Source organism: Diospyros lotus, chromosome 1, assembly GCF_014633365.1.
Source record: "Diospyros lotus cultivar Yz01 chromosome 1, ASM1463336v1, whole genome shotgun sequence".
In the NCBI taxonomy this organism is placed as follows: domain Eukaryota; kingdom Viridiplantae; phylum Streptophyta; class Magnoliopsida; order Ericales; family Ebenaceae; genus Diospyros; species Diospyros lotus.
This window is the reverse complement of record NC_068338.1, coordinates 24456127-24472971: the sequence shown is the minus strand read 5'-3', so window position 1 is coordinate 24472971 and position 16845 is coordinate 24456127. Positions and strand designations below refer to the sequence as shown.

The window sequence follows — 16845 nt, the reverse complement described above, 5'->3', positions numbered from 1 at the left end:
AACATTTAGCATTACACAACCACTATTATTCAACATCAAACATTGCTCAGCCAAGTTCTCCTCGTCATAACCAATTACCAGTACTATCAGCAGTTACTACTAGCGATGGAAGATTATTATCCAACGATGGAAGATTATTATCCATTATTATTTACGTAGAGTTTGACGAAAAAGATAACGAGTATTCCTATTTCGGCGAGAAATAACACAATTTACAACATCTATCATTAGTTCAGTCACATAATTTACATATACATAGATGAGGGATGAATTAAAAAAATAAGATTAATTAAAAAATAAAAAATACGCCTTGAAACCCACCCCGAACCCTGGGGTTCGGGGGCTAGGGGATGCCCTGAACCTCAGGGTTTGGGATTGGGAGATGCCCCCGAACCTCAAGGTTCAGGGTTGGGGGATGCCCCCAAACCTCGAGATTCGGGGGCTAGGGGATGCCCCGAATCCTGGGGTTCGGGGTGTTCGGGGAACCTCGAATCTCAAGGTTCGGTAAGCAATCCTCTCGAATTCATGGATTCAGAAAAAATCAATCCTCCTGAATCCATGAATTCCGGAAAAATCATTTTTCCTAAAACTATGAATTCGGGAGAATTGCATTCTCTCGAACCTCAGGGTTCGGGAGAATGCAAATATATATAATATATTATATACATATATATTATAATTATATACATATATATAAATACATATATATAATGATTTTATATATAAATTATTTCAAATGTATATAAATTATTTCGAACCATCGTAGCCCAAATATTTGGATTAATATTATATTTATTTTTTCTTGAATTAATGTTGCTTTAATTTTAATTTTTTTGAGTTAAATACAAATTGTAATAAAATTATATTTATTTTTATTTATATTAAATTTTTGACATTTTATTATAAATTAAATAAAATCCAACAACAAATTAATACTAAAATAAAATATTATTACAAATAATAATAATACACATTGAAAAATTATAATTATAATAATATAACAAATAATAATAAATAATTCTAGTAAAAGAAGAAGGAGGATGAGGAGATTTGATGCGTGTGAGATGTCTTTTTTGAGAAATGGCGTTTGAAGAGTATGTTTGAAATAAAAATGGTTACAAAAAATAATAAATGTGATTATAAATAGTAAAATCTAAGAGTAAAAAATATGATTACAAATAGAATTTTTCAAAGCAAAAAGTATGGTTGGAAATAAAATTTTACTTTATACTATTATAAATAGATGTATTTTGCATTACTTCTTTACCCCTCTACTCTCCCAAAATTTCCCAAACAAAGCACAATCGAAATCAAACGACCCCGAAGGAGACGATATAATCGCATACATATAAAGACGACGAAAGGGGCCTCCCTTGCTGTGTTTCCGGTGAATCTGAATCAGAATCTCGGAGAGAGGGAGAAGCGATGGGCGAGAGCAGCTCCATCGTCGACGAAGATTTACTTCTCAAGAACTTCTTCGCCGAAGTCAGCGAAGTTGAGCGCGACAACGAAGTCATTAGGTTTTGCTCCATCTCTCTCTCTCTCTCTCTCTCTCTCTCTCTCTCTCTTATCTTCTTTTCTTTCCTTGAATTATCGTCCTATTGTCTGTTTCTCTGATATTTTTCTCTGAACCGGTGCTACGAGTAGTGAACGATTTGATTTCTGAGGTTTTCCTAATTCATAGTTACTTTATCCATGTTCTATTTTTCAGAGCCGTACTCTGGCCTTCAACCTACAATTAGGCCAATTTTTCCATATTTAAGCAACTGTTGTAAGTAAATGAATCATAATTTGTTGATACCAGTGGGACATTAGGAGATCTAAGCTTGATTACTTAAGCATCTTGATTATACCAATAGATGACATTACCTTTGGTTGGCAGCCTAATCTTAGCCTGTGATTGGCAAAGGTGAGATAAGACCAAATTAAAGATGGAAAGGCTGTTGGGAAATGGAAGGGAATGTTGTATAATATCCCTTCACTAGGATATTAGTAGTTCTAAATAGAATTATCAATTTAATGTCTTATCACAATGTATATCATGCTGGAGGAGCAGTGGCCAAATGAAAATTTTCTCGGACCTTTCATGCCTTCCAATCTTAGCGAAGGCTTTGTCAAACATATAAAGCCTCTTTTCCAAGCAAAGGCTTTTAAAGCCTTTCTAATTTCTACAACACAAAACTCATACATCAAGTACTGCCTTTGATCATTTCTGATTTAATCATTAGTAGAGGCTAAATCCTTTGGCTGAAGTGGAGGTTTTTTGAATTTGCATAATGGCAAAGCCTCTCTTCGAATGAGCACTTTGTATATCTAAGAAAGTATCCAGTCATACAAAGGACTTTAAGAGCCTGAGCCTCTAACGGCAGCCAGTGAGGCTGTACTTGAAAACTTTCAATTCATATTCTAAATCCTATGCGAAACATGCTGGGCCAACATCAGCCTTGGAATGGAAATAATATCTGATTAATAATTATAATCTAGGAATGTTTACTGAAATCACCCAACTTATCTAAGGATTAGAACTCTTTCCACTGACATGTCTTCCGAAAATGCTCTAGAGAGTGTCATGTGCTGCATGTTGGACATATATGGGCACAAATTTGATGGTCATGTCCCAACAAGTGTCAAACTCAAACACGTCCAAGAATGAATTTATTTTTTATTTTTTACTTTTTTTATGTTTCTTGTTTGGATTCACAGGGGTATTTATTGAGCACTTAGTGCTTAGACACAGATGAAACATGCGCTGAAGAAAATTACTTTATATCTACTAGTAACATCAAAAGGTTACTTATATTGCTAAATCCGATCACTTTTACTTTCTAAGTCTCATTCTAGAGCACAAATATCTTATTTGGTAAAGAATAGAGCATTTTAAAAATGATATTTGGGCTTTTTGGTCATAATTTTTTTCCGATATGAAGAATGTGAAAATTGATTTTCTTTTACTACTTCGCTATAAGATATTCAAAAAGATTTCTTACTGTTTGGAATGCAATTGAACTGACTTCTTTTTGGTCATCCTAATTCTTTTATGTCAATGAATATGAAAATTGATCTTTTTACAGCCTTACTTTCAAGATAGACAGAAATATTTATTTATATTTGGAATTCAATTGTTTCTAACTAAGTTAGCAACTATTAGAATGTGGAATGTTCTCTTTAGTCTAATTAGTGTTATCTTGCTATTCAGTTCTTTTCTTTTGATAAAATAAGTGCATATGATATTCAAGAAAGTTTTTTGGTATATTTTGATAGGTGACATATAAAATGATATAGAAACATATACTCTTGTCACATCAGTATCAATATGTCCATGTTGTGTCACTGTGTTTGTCTTTCTTAGATTAAGATTTAAATGCTTTTGCTTATGACTGTTCACTGTTTTTGTCTTTATTGCATACTTGTCTTGTTGTCATTAAAGAAAGAAACTCCCACTTTTGTAGGATACTTTCGTGCTTCAAGCTAAATCCATTTGAGTATCTTAATTTGTCATTTGATTCATCTCTAGAGGATGTGAAAAGGCAATATCGTAAGGTAATTCTCCCATCCTTATTCAATTGGGGTTGACGTTTATTCAACAATTTGATATTTTTGAGTTGCTCCTCTTATGTAAATTTTATACCTAATTGTGCATCTGTAGTTATCTTTGCTGGTTCACCCTGACAAGTGCAAGCATCCACAAGCTAAGGAGGCATTTGGTGGTAAGCATACATATGCTGCATTCTTATTGTATAGAGAGAAAATTGAAATGTTACACAATACCATTTTAGAGGCAGTTGGTTTATGCTTCTTAGTATTTGTAACATGACAAGGATTTTGTAACATCATTTGGCTTAATAGGAGGGTGTGTTAAATAGTAGCAAAGGAGTCACTTGTTGAATAAGAAGGAACCACATTTACTAAAGGATATTTTGTTCTGGATGGAGATATTCAAAACATATGAAACCAGAACATATTTTTTATAGATCTTGGTAAAGGAAAATAAATTGAGAAATTTTTCTAAGTTATAAATATATAAAGAAAGAAGTGAAGGAGAAGTTTAAAGCATCTGTTGATCCTTGTGGCTAGGTACAAGGATATGGGGAAATAGTAAGAGTTTATGTAGATTTCAGGAAATTTATTATTTTCAAATAATTAGGGTGTATGAGGTAAATATTTCATTTTGGAAGATGAGAGCAGAGAGAGCTTAGCGATATGACAGATGCGATGTGTATACGAGGCTCAAGCATGACAAGGAAACCAGATAATTTTCATCTGATGGGTTAGAAACACATCTTTGATGAATAAATATTTTATATGAATATATGAAAACAAATAATTGTCTCCCCCCCCCCCCCAAAAAAAAAAAAAAAAATGTATATATATCTATTGCTTTACACTAATAATGGAGATTGAATTGTTACTGTTTCATAGTACTTAAATGGATTGACTCCATGTTAGCTTTCTATGGCTTTCTTTGTTATTATATTCCAGTATCTAGATAAGGGGAGGGCCATTAGTTTTTGCACCTAACAAGGACATCGACCTTTTTATTAACCTGTTTTATATGGCTATCTATTAATAGGGGGTTTCTCACTTCCCCAAGATTTGTTAAGTTGTTCCCTTTCCATAATGTGGTGTATTTTGGAAGTAATCTAATAATAGGGCTTTAGACAACATTGAGCATGCTGTGGGTTGTGGTTGTTTTGAAGGAACTATCCTCATTTCCCTTTTTTATGAATAAGAAGCGAGAGTTCAGTTTTTATTGTGTCTTTGCTCCTATTTTTGGGTGATCTATATGTGTGTATAAGTAAATAGGCTTTGTGCCTGGTTAGTCTTATTGGGTCGTAGTTCTTTTGTATAGGGTTTGCCAGCTTAAAGCAGTTCCTTTCTCTTTTATACCTTGGGTGCCTAGCTGATTGTTTATCATAGATCTCCCACCTTCTAAAGTCAAGGAGGTCCTTGGGTGGCTATAGGGAATGACCGAAATTTGTGGAAGGCAAGTTATGGTGTGACAGGGATATAAACTCAATGACGACTTAGACTTTTTAACTTTATCACTGATGCTGAGTCTTTCTTCAGAAAGAATTGCCTCTTGGGTTGGTTGGATGGGTTTGGAATGGAGGTTCCTGATGCTACTTTGTTGCAACCTTTGATGGATCACAAAATGGAAAGTGATTACCAGAGCCAAAGTCTATGGCATGAATGAAACTTCTTATCTCTCTATCTTGCCTTCAATTCAATAAGTTAATGGGATCTTATCACCCATTAGATTGTAGCCAAACACACTCCCTAACCCCCCCACCCCCCCCAAAAAAAGAGAGAAAATTCTATCAAAACGATTATAGCTAAACATTGCCATGTTCCTAATAACTAAGGGGGATACATTCTCGGGTAGAAGGAATGGGCAGATGCAAGGTCATTCTTCTAGAAGGAAGTTAGATAGTTGCAATATTTTGAAAGTTGTAATTTTGAAAAGTGGTGGCCCTTTTGGTACCAAAAGCTAGCTACAATCATTATATAATTACTAATTGCCTTCAGTGTAAGAGGAAGAAAAGAAATTAATCAAAACTTATGATTTACCACTCAATCTCTCTTCTCTCTCTCTCTCTCAGATTTCCCTCCTATCTTTCTGTTTTCCTTTTCCCTCTGAAATTCTTCTCATTTCCTTCTAATTTCTTAACTGGATTCCCACCAATTCAATGAGAACTTCCTATTAGATTCAATGATCTGACATTTTGGTATCAGAGCAAGTCCTAGGCCAGCAATCTCTTAAGAATCTTCCCTTCCAATGACAGAAGGCACCAGAATTAAGCAAATGGAGTTGCAACTTCAGTAGGTGGCTGCAACGATGGCAGAACTGCAGAATCCATGGAGGGAGCCATAGAATCAAGGGTGGAAAAGAAGCTGGACAGTGCAGTTGAAAGGTTGAAGAACGATATTGAAATCTAGATGAGGGAACAAAATAACCAAATGCGGGAGCAAATGCAACAGTTCATGCTAATGTTTGCAAGACAAAACCAGGTAAGTCTCTCTCCTAAATTCTCTCGTAGGGAGAGATCAGAACCAATATTAACCGGAAGTGGGGTGGTTCACAGGCCTACTGGGACTTCTGAAACTGAAGAAGAACCAGCTAGTAGGGAAACTTTTGAAGGAAGAAGACAAAGGGTGCAGACTGCCCAATTCCAGTCGTGTATGCCCCTACCTAAAATGGAAATCCTAATATTTGATGAACAAAAACCTAGGTGGTGGGTGAGAAGGTGCGAGAGAATGTTTAGTGTGTACAACATTTCGGAACAACAGAGGGTCCCATTGGCCTTTGCTTACCTTAATGATGTAGGAGACACCTGGTTTCTAAGTTGGATTTGGGATAGGGATGGCTGTCAATGGACAGAATTTGCAGAAAACCTATGCAAAAGATTCGGAGACAGAGGTTTGATTGATGTTGTTGAAGAATTTAACAAGTTAAAATAGGAAGAATCAATGCAGATGTATCAGTTAAAGTTTAAGGAATTAAAATCACTTATGCTGAACCTTAACCCTCATCTAACTGAAGCATGCTTCATCAGCGGCTTGAGCATAGAACTGAGGGCCACGATCAAAATGTTGAGGCGAAGAACTATAAAGGAAGCAGCAAAAAATGCTAGGTTACAGGAAATGACAGTTGAGGCTATAATAAAGAAACGACGACTGCAAGCAAAAAGGACAAGTTCAGGGGCCTTCTAGCAAGGAAACAAGGGGTTGACAATAACATCCACTAATAATCTGGCTCAAGCACAAGGAGGAAGGACTATGGAACAAAGGAGGTAGGCGGGGCAGTGTTTCCATTATGGAGACAAATACACTACCAGGCATCAATGCAGAAAGCAACTACTTTGGGTAGAAGGGGAAGAAGTAGTAGAAGAGGAAGAGGAGTCGATGGTTAACCCTGCACCTGGATAGCAATGCATGGGAATACTTGCCAAACCTGCCCCAACAGTTTCCTCAAGCAACCCAACTTCTCTACAATTCTTGAGGACAGGAAAATTTTTAGGGGGGGGGGGGGTGAATTGTCATGTTCCTATTAACTAAGGGGGGATACATTCTTAGGTAGAAGGAATTGGCAGATGAAAGGTCATTCTTCTAGAAGGAAGTTAGATAGTTGCAATATTTTGAAAGCTATAACTTTGAAAAGTGGCGGCCCTTTTTGCGCTAAAAGCTAGCTACAGTCAATATATAATTACTGATTGCCTTCATCGTAAGAGGAAGAAAAGAAATTAATCAAAAACTTATGATTTACCACTCAATCTCTCTTCTCTCACTCTCTCGGATTTCCCTCTCCCTCTGAAATTATTCTCATTTCCTTCTAATTTCTCAACCAGATTCTCACCAATTTAGTGAGAACTTCCTGTCGGTGGGATAAGTATGGTGGTTTAATGGAAGCTGTTGAAGAAACTTTGACGAAAACCCCCTTTTGGCAGGCACACTGAAGGTCAAAGGAGAAAAAAGTGTTCTGATGAGACTAACAGCTGGTGAAGAGAACAAAATGTTTAATTTACCCCTTTTTTAGGTTGGGGGGGGGGGGGGGGGGGAAGGGAGTATGCTCTTGAGTCATAAGAACTCTCTCTCATGTAGATCTAAGTATTCAAACAGTGGAAGGGCTTTCTCAACGGAGTTGGAGATTATTACAGGATTCCCCAAGGGAGGGGGGGGGGCTGAAGGAGGAGCTTAAGGATTTTTTAGGAAGATGGGAGGCTTCTCAATGGTCATTGGAGAGAGGGGGAATGACTATGAGGCTTGGATGTAACTCTTCAATGGAGTTGGAGAAATTCGAAGGGTTGTCAAAGGGTGGGAGGCTTGCACATGGGGATAAGACTGCTCTCTTCCCAAGGATCTATGCATCTGTGTGATCCCAACAGCCCATCAATTGGATGGGTAGAATGTCAAAGGGCGTTGGGTTTAATTTTCTGTCCTTTATGAGCTCTAGGTCATTCACTCGGATCATGGCAAGGCTTAAACAGCGGAGAGATAACTAGGTTGGGGATTTAGGGTCTAGGCGTCATAATACGAGTGACCCATCCTCTTCTGAGCACGGGGCCTTTATTTTAGTGGGGTTGGTCCCTAATGAGCAAGACAAGGACTGTTTTGGCTGGCTGTTCAAAGAGTTATGTTATATGCAAGAAGAATGTGAACTGTATGGTAATCCTCCAAGGAGCTGCGTTTCATACAACTCCTCAAAGGATGAGCTCAGGATGAGTTTATCTCAATAGGAACTCTTAGGGGCCAAATTGGATGAAGCTTCTAGGGAATGACATGGAGCATCAGAGAGCCTTGACAAGCCTTCTTCTCTCTTGGGTTCAAACCTAGAAACTTGAAAGATTTGTAGGTTAAATGCAATGTTGAAAGCAGAGTTTGAGTTAGTGCTTTGCTTTTTCATGCCTCCCACATCTTTTCTCTGCTTGTCCTAATTTCCATAGTTGTCTTCAGAGCTGGAACAGGGCAAGTAGCCCCTCATCCTTTTCCATAAGATGTTTGATGGGTTTTTTCTTCCTCTACTCTCTCTACCTCCCCCCCTTTTGGGAAGCTTGCTTTCTTTAACAGGCCTGCCCTTGCAACTGGCTTTGGAGATTTGTTGTAGATGCAGATGGTCTGTGGAGGGGAATTCTTGTGGCTTATATATATGGTTGTGGGTATCAAATCGCAGGGTTTAGAGAGGTATTTTTCATGTTTGGGATAGTTTTATTAGTCACACTTCGGTTGAGGTTGGAGAGGGGTCTGGAGCTAAGTCTTGGTTGGATAATTGGCGTGGGCATAGGCCGTTGGGTGAGGTCATCCAGGGTCTTCTTGTTATTGCTAAGGATAGAGTTATTCTGTGAACTGTAATGGGGAGATTTATGTGAGATAAAGGGTAACTACATAATTTAGAACTTTGTACTAAAAGGTTAGGATGCACACATCACACTACTAGGATTTAAGAAACTTCTGAACATGAGAGCAGTTTGCTTAAATACCTTTTGAATTAGTCATCTAATATCATTATTCTGGGAGTATCATGGATTTTATATATTTCGATGCCAAAACTGCATTCTGTACAGTATAAATATTTTCACTTGATCCTTTTGCCTCCTAAGGAGACTCTTAAGAAATAAAAAAGGGTGTATATAGTGCATAAGGCTCCCTGCTTTGCAAGGGTTGTTTTCGTACATACTCTTACCCTTGGTTTGCAAAGAGACTATTCAACAACTTGAACCAGTGAATCCTAATCACAATCAAACAACCTTACCATTGCTACCAAAACTCTACCTCACTTTTAAGAAATATAAAAAAAATGTAATTGTTAGCCTTTGGATTCCTATATCTAAATTGAGAATCCAAATTGCTAGGTTATTAATCTAGCCATTTGACTAATCTTATGATTTTTAAGTGTTATATGATTACTATTTGGATTGCATAAGAAATTAGTCCTAAAATTTTTGTATTAATCAACTTACCAAAGTTCACCTAGGAGGTGTCTATAACACAACATGGTAGATTTAATTATTATTAGTTGCTTCCTAGAATTTTTTCTATTATTTTTTTCCCACTAGAGTAATAAGGGCCCTCACAGGAGATGAGGCCACAGATAGAAATGATTGGCAAGCTAGAACTCATGTAGCTGACCCCAGATTATGGGATTAAGGCTTGGTATTTTTTTTTTCTTTGGTTGTATTTTGTTTCACCTATGGTGTTCTGGTAACGGTGTCTGTTGTCTTCTGAGCAGCATTAGCAAAAGCCCAACAACTATTGCATGATCAACAGGAACGGGAGTATGTCCTTAACCAAGTTAAGGCTGCAAAAGGTCTGTATAAATGTCAATATCGTTATTTTCCTGCTAGATCTTACTAGATAAATTTTTAATAACAGTTGTAGCTCCTTGATTCTTGCTTTTGGTTTAGGTCCAATTGCTGGGAGTTTATTGTATGTTTTCCTTCCCTGTTGGACAATATTTTGCTCTGTTTTTCCTTTATTTCATGTGTACAATTTCCGAGGAAATAATTTTAATATGTGCATTACCTATTTCTGCACTAACTTTTTCCACATCCTAAATTTTTAATGATTTTTTCCCTCAATACTTAATTAAGATTATGGCTTACTAAAATTTTAAATTGCAGAATGGAATGGTATATTATATATTTTCCAAGTTCTTTTCCAATAATTAGCATTGTCTTCTCATAATTCTGTTCCTTCTGGTTATTAGCAATCCTTAGCGAGGCTAAAATTTTTGCTTAAATTTGACTTGCAGAGGAACTTAGAGCAAAGAGGAAGAAGGAGCTGAAGAAAGATACTGCTTCTAAGATCAAGTCATTAGTTGATGAGGTTTTTTTTTTTGGCATGAATCTGTATGGTTGAATAGTCATCTTTTTGTTTACTTGGTTTTTGACTAGATATTTGCTTTTTGTTACGCTTTTCTAGAAGGAAAGCCTGCTTGCTTCCTTGTCGCTCTTTTACTTCTTTTTTTTTTTAATCCTCAATGGCTAATGATACAAACCTTTGATGTTAAGGCACCATCTTAAGTTATTCAACCCCGAAAAAAGAGAAAAAAAAAAAAAGATGAGCTTCCTTTTGAAGGCAGTTCATAGCGTTTCACTGAAACACAGTATTTGTCTTATTTCCATCTTGAACTAGTTGGGAGCTTCTTATGTTAAATCCCAATTTGAACAAAAAGGATGCAGAGCTCCATTTACTTGTCAAATATATATAACAAAATGCATGTACTCCTATTTGTTACAACTTCTATTAGAATTAGTATCTCACTCACCAGTCTCCATAGTTCCGCACATTCAACATGCTTAAACTTGAAGACAGATTTGATATTTTTGATTATCTATTCTGCTGTCCATAAATGTTTTATATGGTGATCTCTAGCTAGAATGTCTAGACATAGTTTGTAGTATTGTCTTATTCTTTTCTTCTCTTCATTTTTTTGGCATCCAGTTTCTACCACCCCTTTTAAAAAAAAAAAGGGTGGGGTCTAAGGGTTTGCCCACATTTTCCTTATCTTTTGTTGGGTCAGAATGGTGTTATAGATAACAGTTTTGGCATTTCTGCAAATTTAGTTGAACATCAAACTTTCTATGTGGGGTAAGTTTTAAGTTAATATGCCTCTAGTGAAAGCATTAGCACCCTTTTTCTCAATTAGGGTAACATTTAATTTTGAGTCATACTGTGCCAAATTTCCTTATTGCATCTTCTTATTGTATGTTGCTTGTATTCAGCCATTTAAAAAATATGGTTATTAGATGGAGATGATTTAGGAGCTAGAATCCATCTACTTGATCCACCTAGGGGGATTAAGGCTTGCTGGTAGTATTGTTGTTATGTTGCTCATATTCCAGAATCCAAATGCTTTTGATTATCTTTCAAATTGATTTTCTGATTCCCATGCCCTACTTAACTTTGGCACAGGGGAAGTATGAGCAAGATTATGAGAGATCAGACGAATTTCAGCAGCAACTAAAATTGAAGGTTCGGGAGATCTTGACAGAACAAGAGTGGCGGCGGAGAAAAATGCGGATGAGGGTGTGCTTGAAAGCTTGCATCTTGTTCTTTTAGCTACTTCTGTTTTACCAATCTTAGTTTTGTTATCAATACCATTTGCATGTTTTGTAGATATCAGAGGAGGAAGGTAGACTGAAGAAGGATGAGGAAGAAGCAAAGGAAATGTGGAAAAGAAAACGTGAACATGAGGAGCAGTGGGAAGGAACAAGAGAACAACGGGTTTGTTTACAAAATCACTTCTAATATTACCACTTATTTACATCTATATGGCGTTGAGTTATGATGTTTGTCAGCATTACAATCTAACTTCCATGCACTTGGGTACATGTGTTTTATTGTATGCATGCTTGTCTGGATGTTGCCGCCTTCTGGCTTCAATGTCAAGAGTAAAAGGTCACGTCTAAATTATTCTCATATCCTATTTTCTCCTATACCTAACATAGTACTTAATTCATTTTGACAAATGATTCTAGTAAAACAGAATAATATTTAAATCATATTCTAAATAGAAAATTTACAATCATAGCAGGCACCCGTATAAGAGACTCTGTTTAGTGGTTTTTTTCCCCTTCCTGGGGAGTTTGTTTCTGTTGTTCTCACAATGAAGCCCCTGGTTGTAATTGAGCAAACCAAGACTTCCATAATTCCCAGTGTGTTGAATTATGTTCATATATATTTTATTTGTTACTTTCCTTCTTGGATATGCTTGTTGATTAACATCCTTGCCGGGTTCATCCAACAAAAATGTGACTTCTCTTTTAGATCCATTCTTGACAACAACAGAACGGGTTTTCTTGAACTGTGGCCTCAATAATAAAAGCCTCTCTTGTTGTGCCCAACTGTGAAGCACAGACACAAACACAGGACACAACATTTTTAAAAAAGTAGGACACAACACAGTTTGAATACATTAATTAATAAATTAAATATTTATATTCTAATGACACAATAAAGTATCAAAACTATATTCTGAACTTATAAATATGCATCTATAAAAAAAAACTCATAAATAAGAATTTAAAATTCATAATACAAAATTCCAAATAAATAACAATATAACTAGAATATTAGAATTTCATATTTTGCAACAAGAAAACTCAACTCCAGCAGTCCAACGTGATTAAATAAATTATATAATATATATCAAGTCCCAAGAAGAAACACTCCTGCCTCCAACATAATAAAATACACCTATACAAAATATTATAATCTACGTATCTAGATTCACAAAGAGTCAAAGACTCATCACAACAACCCACAAGGATTCAAAAGGTCAAGACTTGAATTGTCCTTGAAAAAGTCCAGCGGACTTGTCATTGGGTCACAATAATGATGTTGCTTGGAAAACCCAACAGTCCCAGCACACAACTCATTCAAACCCCTAGCTGCTTCATCTCGACATTGCTCACAAGACCTAGTCATAGTTGCCACTCGCCACTGACGCCATTAGTTGTCACGTTACCCACAATTCAATCCACAGGTTAGTTCAATCGAAAAACCGTTTATTCCTGTCATCACTAGTCACTCATAGAGTCTCGTCTTCAACCCTTGTCCTCCACAATCCAGTCAACAATCAAAGGAATAGAAGCATGAAGTGCTTGGTAATTGAAGAATCATGCAGTTGAAACCCAAAGATTCATGCTTAAAGGTTGGTTCCTAATTCTATGCGTATACAAAGTGTTCGTTGAGGGACACGTGTGTCCCATGCATGTCCCCTCGCGTATCCCTTTCATAAATAATAAAAAAGTGTCAAACATGCCATGTGGGCATGTCGGAGACTGGTACAACACCCTCACCGGTGTGTCCATGCTTCATAGGTGCCCAAGTATAATGGGATTGGGTCAATGGGCTTGGTACAACTTGAACTCGCATAGACCTTAAAAATAAAGGCAAAATTTAAAACCAAGCATGTAACTATAAAAATAAAGTTAGAAAGAATTAAAAAATAAGCAAGAAAAATTCCAAAGGTGATTAGCCAAATATTAAAGGGAGAAGGTTTTATGCTTGGTAGGTCAACAATAGAACTTATCTATTTACTAAGTTGTTTAATGGAAAGTTCCATAGATAAACAGAAGGATTTTGCATGCTATGAATGGCATAAAATATCCTTGAAGCATCTAATGGTTTGTCAAAGTTCTTAAGGACAATTTTATTGTTCCTTATGCTTTAGCTTGGAGCTATAGGTTTTATAAGCCACAAAGTTGTAGAGAACACACTCTTTTCACTTGGAAAATGGCAAATAGAACTGGCTTAGACTGAGGACCTAATCTTTTCTTTTTCTACTTACCACAATGTTATACTGGAGCTTCTGAGAAGCCAGAAAATATCTTGGTTGAAGCTCTCAAGTCATTATTTTCATTGAGAAAATTGCTCATCACCATTTTTCTTTTTATTGAAATGTTGCTATTGCCTGCTTATTCTTTCTGTGAAGAGGAGAAAGAGAATTCCTCTGGTAATGGGGTTATAATGATAACTTTTAGCCATGGAGCTACTAAAAAGATGAAAATTTTGTCAGGAAAAGGAGGGAATCCTCCAATCCAGAAAAAAGAGGGACTTCTTTTTCTAGTTTTGTTGTAAAGATCATTCAGATGGTGATTCCTTTGCCTTTCCAGTTTTAAGAGAAGGGTAAAGGTAAGCCTCCCCTGGCCCTTTTAGAGCGTGTATTGATTACCACTGATGGGCTAACTTGTCAGTAGACATGCAAGACATCTGATGGTTATTTGCATCTATGCACAAATGTTCAGTGCACATTTGCCATGCAGGGGATCAAAAGTAGATTACAGTCAGGGCACGTCATGTGATTCCTAGAATTGGGCCTAGGGAGTGCTGATGTGACACTGGCATTTGGCCGATGCCCCAGTATTCATATATAAATGAACAATGTGACTAGGTGCAGAGGATAGGATAAAGCTCTGCCCTCAGGTAAGGTTGTCCAGGTTCTAATGCCTCAGAATAAGATAAATTAGAAGTCTTGGAATGTGGTTTGGTGGCTGTCACTGAAATAGGTATACCAGGATATTAGGTTGACTTGCAGATAGAGTTCTTAGGAGGCTCTAGAGGATGAGACCCATCTGCAGACTACTTTAAACATATTTAAGTTTGAATTCATCTTAGATGAAGATGATGTTTGATTGGGTTTACCTCATCCAGAACAGAATTCGTTAGTAGTTTATTACTATCTATTTATATTGGAGGGCTTTAAACCAAGGGCGGGCATGAATGTTGAAGCAATCTTGTCCTGCCCCTCTCCCTAGGCATCCTTGTTTCTTTGGCTTTTACCCCTTTCACCTAAAATACCTTGTGGTGCTTGGGCAGTTATTAAAAATATGCAGTTTATTGTACTAATTACAGTTAATAAGAAATGTTTCCATTATTCAATAAAAAGTTACTTATTATTTTCCTGAACTCGTTTCTGATATTTATTTTAGTAGTCATCATATGGTTACTGAAGAAATTCTCATAATTTTTCTATATTTTCAGAATGAATTTACAGCACTATTTAAGGTGAATCTTGACACCTACATAAGGAAACTAGCAATCAACCTACCAAGGAAACTAGTTACAAAGGGAAATCTGTACGATTGGAAACCACCTAATACAGAGAAAATATCTATACATTCCATATTTATTATTCCGTATCTTGGGTAAATCCTTTAATTTATTCAGCCTCTTTCAACAGTTACTAAAATTTAGTATCTGATAAGACATGGGCCCAATTATGCAGTAATTTTAAAAAGATTGGGACATAAGACAAATAGAACTGGTCGAATAATAAATCATACTTGCGTGAAATATAGTCATATTTCACATGGATACATCAATACTGAAATTCTAAAAAGATAAGGATGCGACATGGGGAACTAGTCTAATAATAGATCATATGCACGAAAAATATTCACATTTCACATGTAAGAAAACGTGCTTAAACATTCAATACAAATATATACGTATAACTTAGAAAACTCTATTTGCACAAAGTTTCTTGCATTCAAAATTCTTAAATTAAACAACTTCAAAATAATGATAATAAAATAAATTATAACTCATTAAATCAAAACCTGGTTGAACTTGAATTCTCAGTCCCCCCCCCCCCCCTCTTTCTCTGACCGACAGACACATTGTTTATCTCCCTATTTAATTATCTGTCCTGATTTTAATTTAGCTTTTGTTTCAACTTTTTCTTTGTATTATTGTTGTCTAGACCTATGTATCCTGGCCCGTGGAACCTGTCTCATCAAGTTCAGATATCAGTTCTGACATTGAACGGGTTGCCTTAGGTGTGTCGGGTGTGTGAGGGTTTTGTGGGTCCATGGCTGGTCTGATCCCTCTCTTGGCTCACAAAACAAAACAGTCTTTGCTTTTGAATGCCATATTTGAGAATTTAATTTTGACTTATCCTCTTGAATTTTGTGAAGTCAACTTTCTTATTTCTTTCTAGTTCAGGTTGTGAATTAGGGGTATGAAGCAAGGATGCATTAGTTTATTACCACTAAAAGTTCTCAATAAGGGGCAAGATGCAAGAATTTATTAGTTTGGGACAATGGAGTGATATGCTTTTGTTAATGACTGTCTTAAAAATATCTAACAAAAAAATTAGTTCTATATCTTATGGGTTACTGATTATTTTCTATGGCATCGTTAGGTTTCCAGTTGGAGAGATTTTATGAAGGGCGGAAAGAAGGTTAGCCAACTTGTTCATAAATCTCATCATATTGCTCATAAAAGAATCTCTCACAAGCAGAAACAATGCCAAAAATTATTTGCTTTTGTAATTGCACTCAGGTAAAGAAAGGGGAGATCCGACCGCCAAAGCTCAAGACTGAAGATCCTAACAAATCTTATGTTCAGAGGCCTGTGAAGCGAGGTTAAATTTTAAGTTTCGGGGTTTCATGGAATTCCCTCTTCAGGCTTGACAAGAAGAAATTACTGAAACTGGGACGCTGGTAGAAAAAACAAAGGAAAGTTTCAGGTTGAGTATAATTTGTATTCGACCATTTGAAGGTGGCCTTTGACATTTGACCTTTGACCTTTGTTTTAGTGTATAACTTGCAATCCTGTAATAGATTTATGATCTTCATAACGAGGAGTCTGATAGGTGTTTTGTCTTGTAACCACCCTCCCTGATTGGTTGATTTGATTATTAGTTTAAATAAACGACGTTCAGTAGAGACAGACAAAATAAAATAAAATAAAAGATTCGTGCTTTACCACCTTAAATAAAAAAGAAGAAAAGAGAAGAACTGGAACTTAAAACATCACGATGAGTGTGTGACTGACCTAATCATCGCGAAAGGTTGTTAATCTTTTAGGTGACCAGATTAGATTAAGAATATTTTACCTACT

At 36.3% G+C, this 16845-nt stretch overlaps 1 protein-coding gene across 1 annotated transcript; it reads left to right on the top strand.

Moving 5' to 3' along the window:
* The first annotated feature begins 1280 nt into the window (after positions 1 to 1280).
* LOC127800117 (J domain-containing protein spf31) lies at positions 1281 to 16613 on the top strand. The gene is made up of 9 exons (XM_052334558.1): positions 1281 to 1520; positions 3450 to 3540; positions 3647 to 3707; positions 9725 to 9802; positions 10247 to 10320; positions 11410 to 11523; positions 11614 to 11721; positions 16145 to 16183; positions 16285 to 16613. The coding sequence occupies exons 1-9, from the start codon at positions 1426 to 1428 to the stop codon at positions 16369 to 16371; spliced, it is 747 nt and encodes a 248-aa protein (XP_052190518.1). The 5' UTR covers positions 1281 to 1425; the 3' UTR covers positions 16372 to 16613.
* The last annotated feature ends 232 nt before the right edge of the window (positions 16614 to 16845 follow it).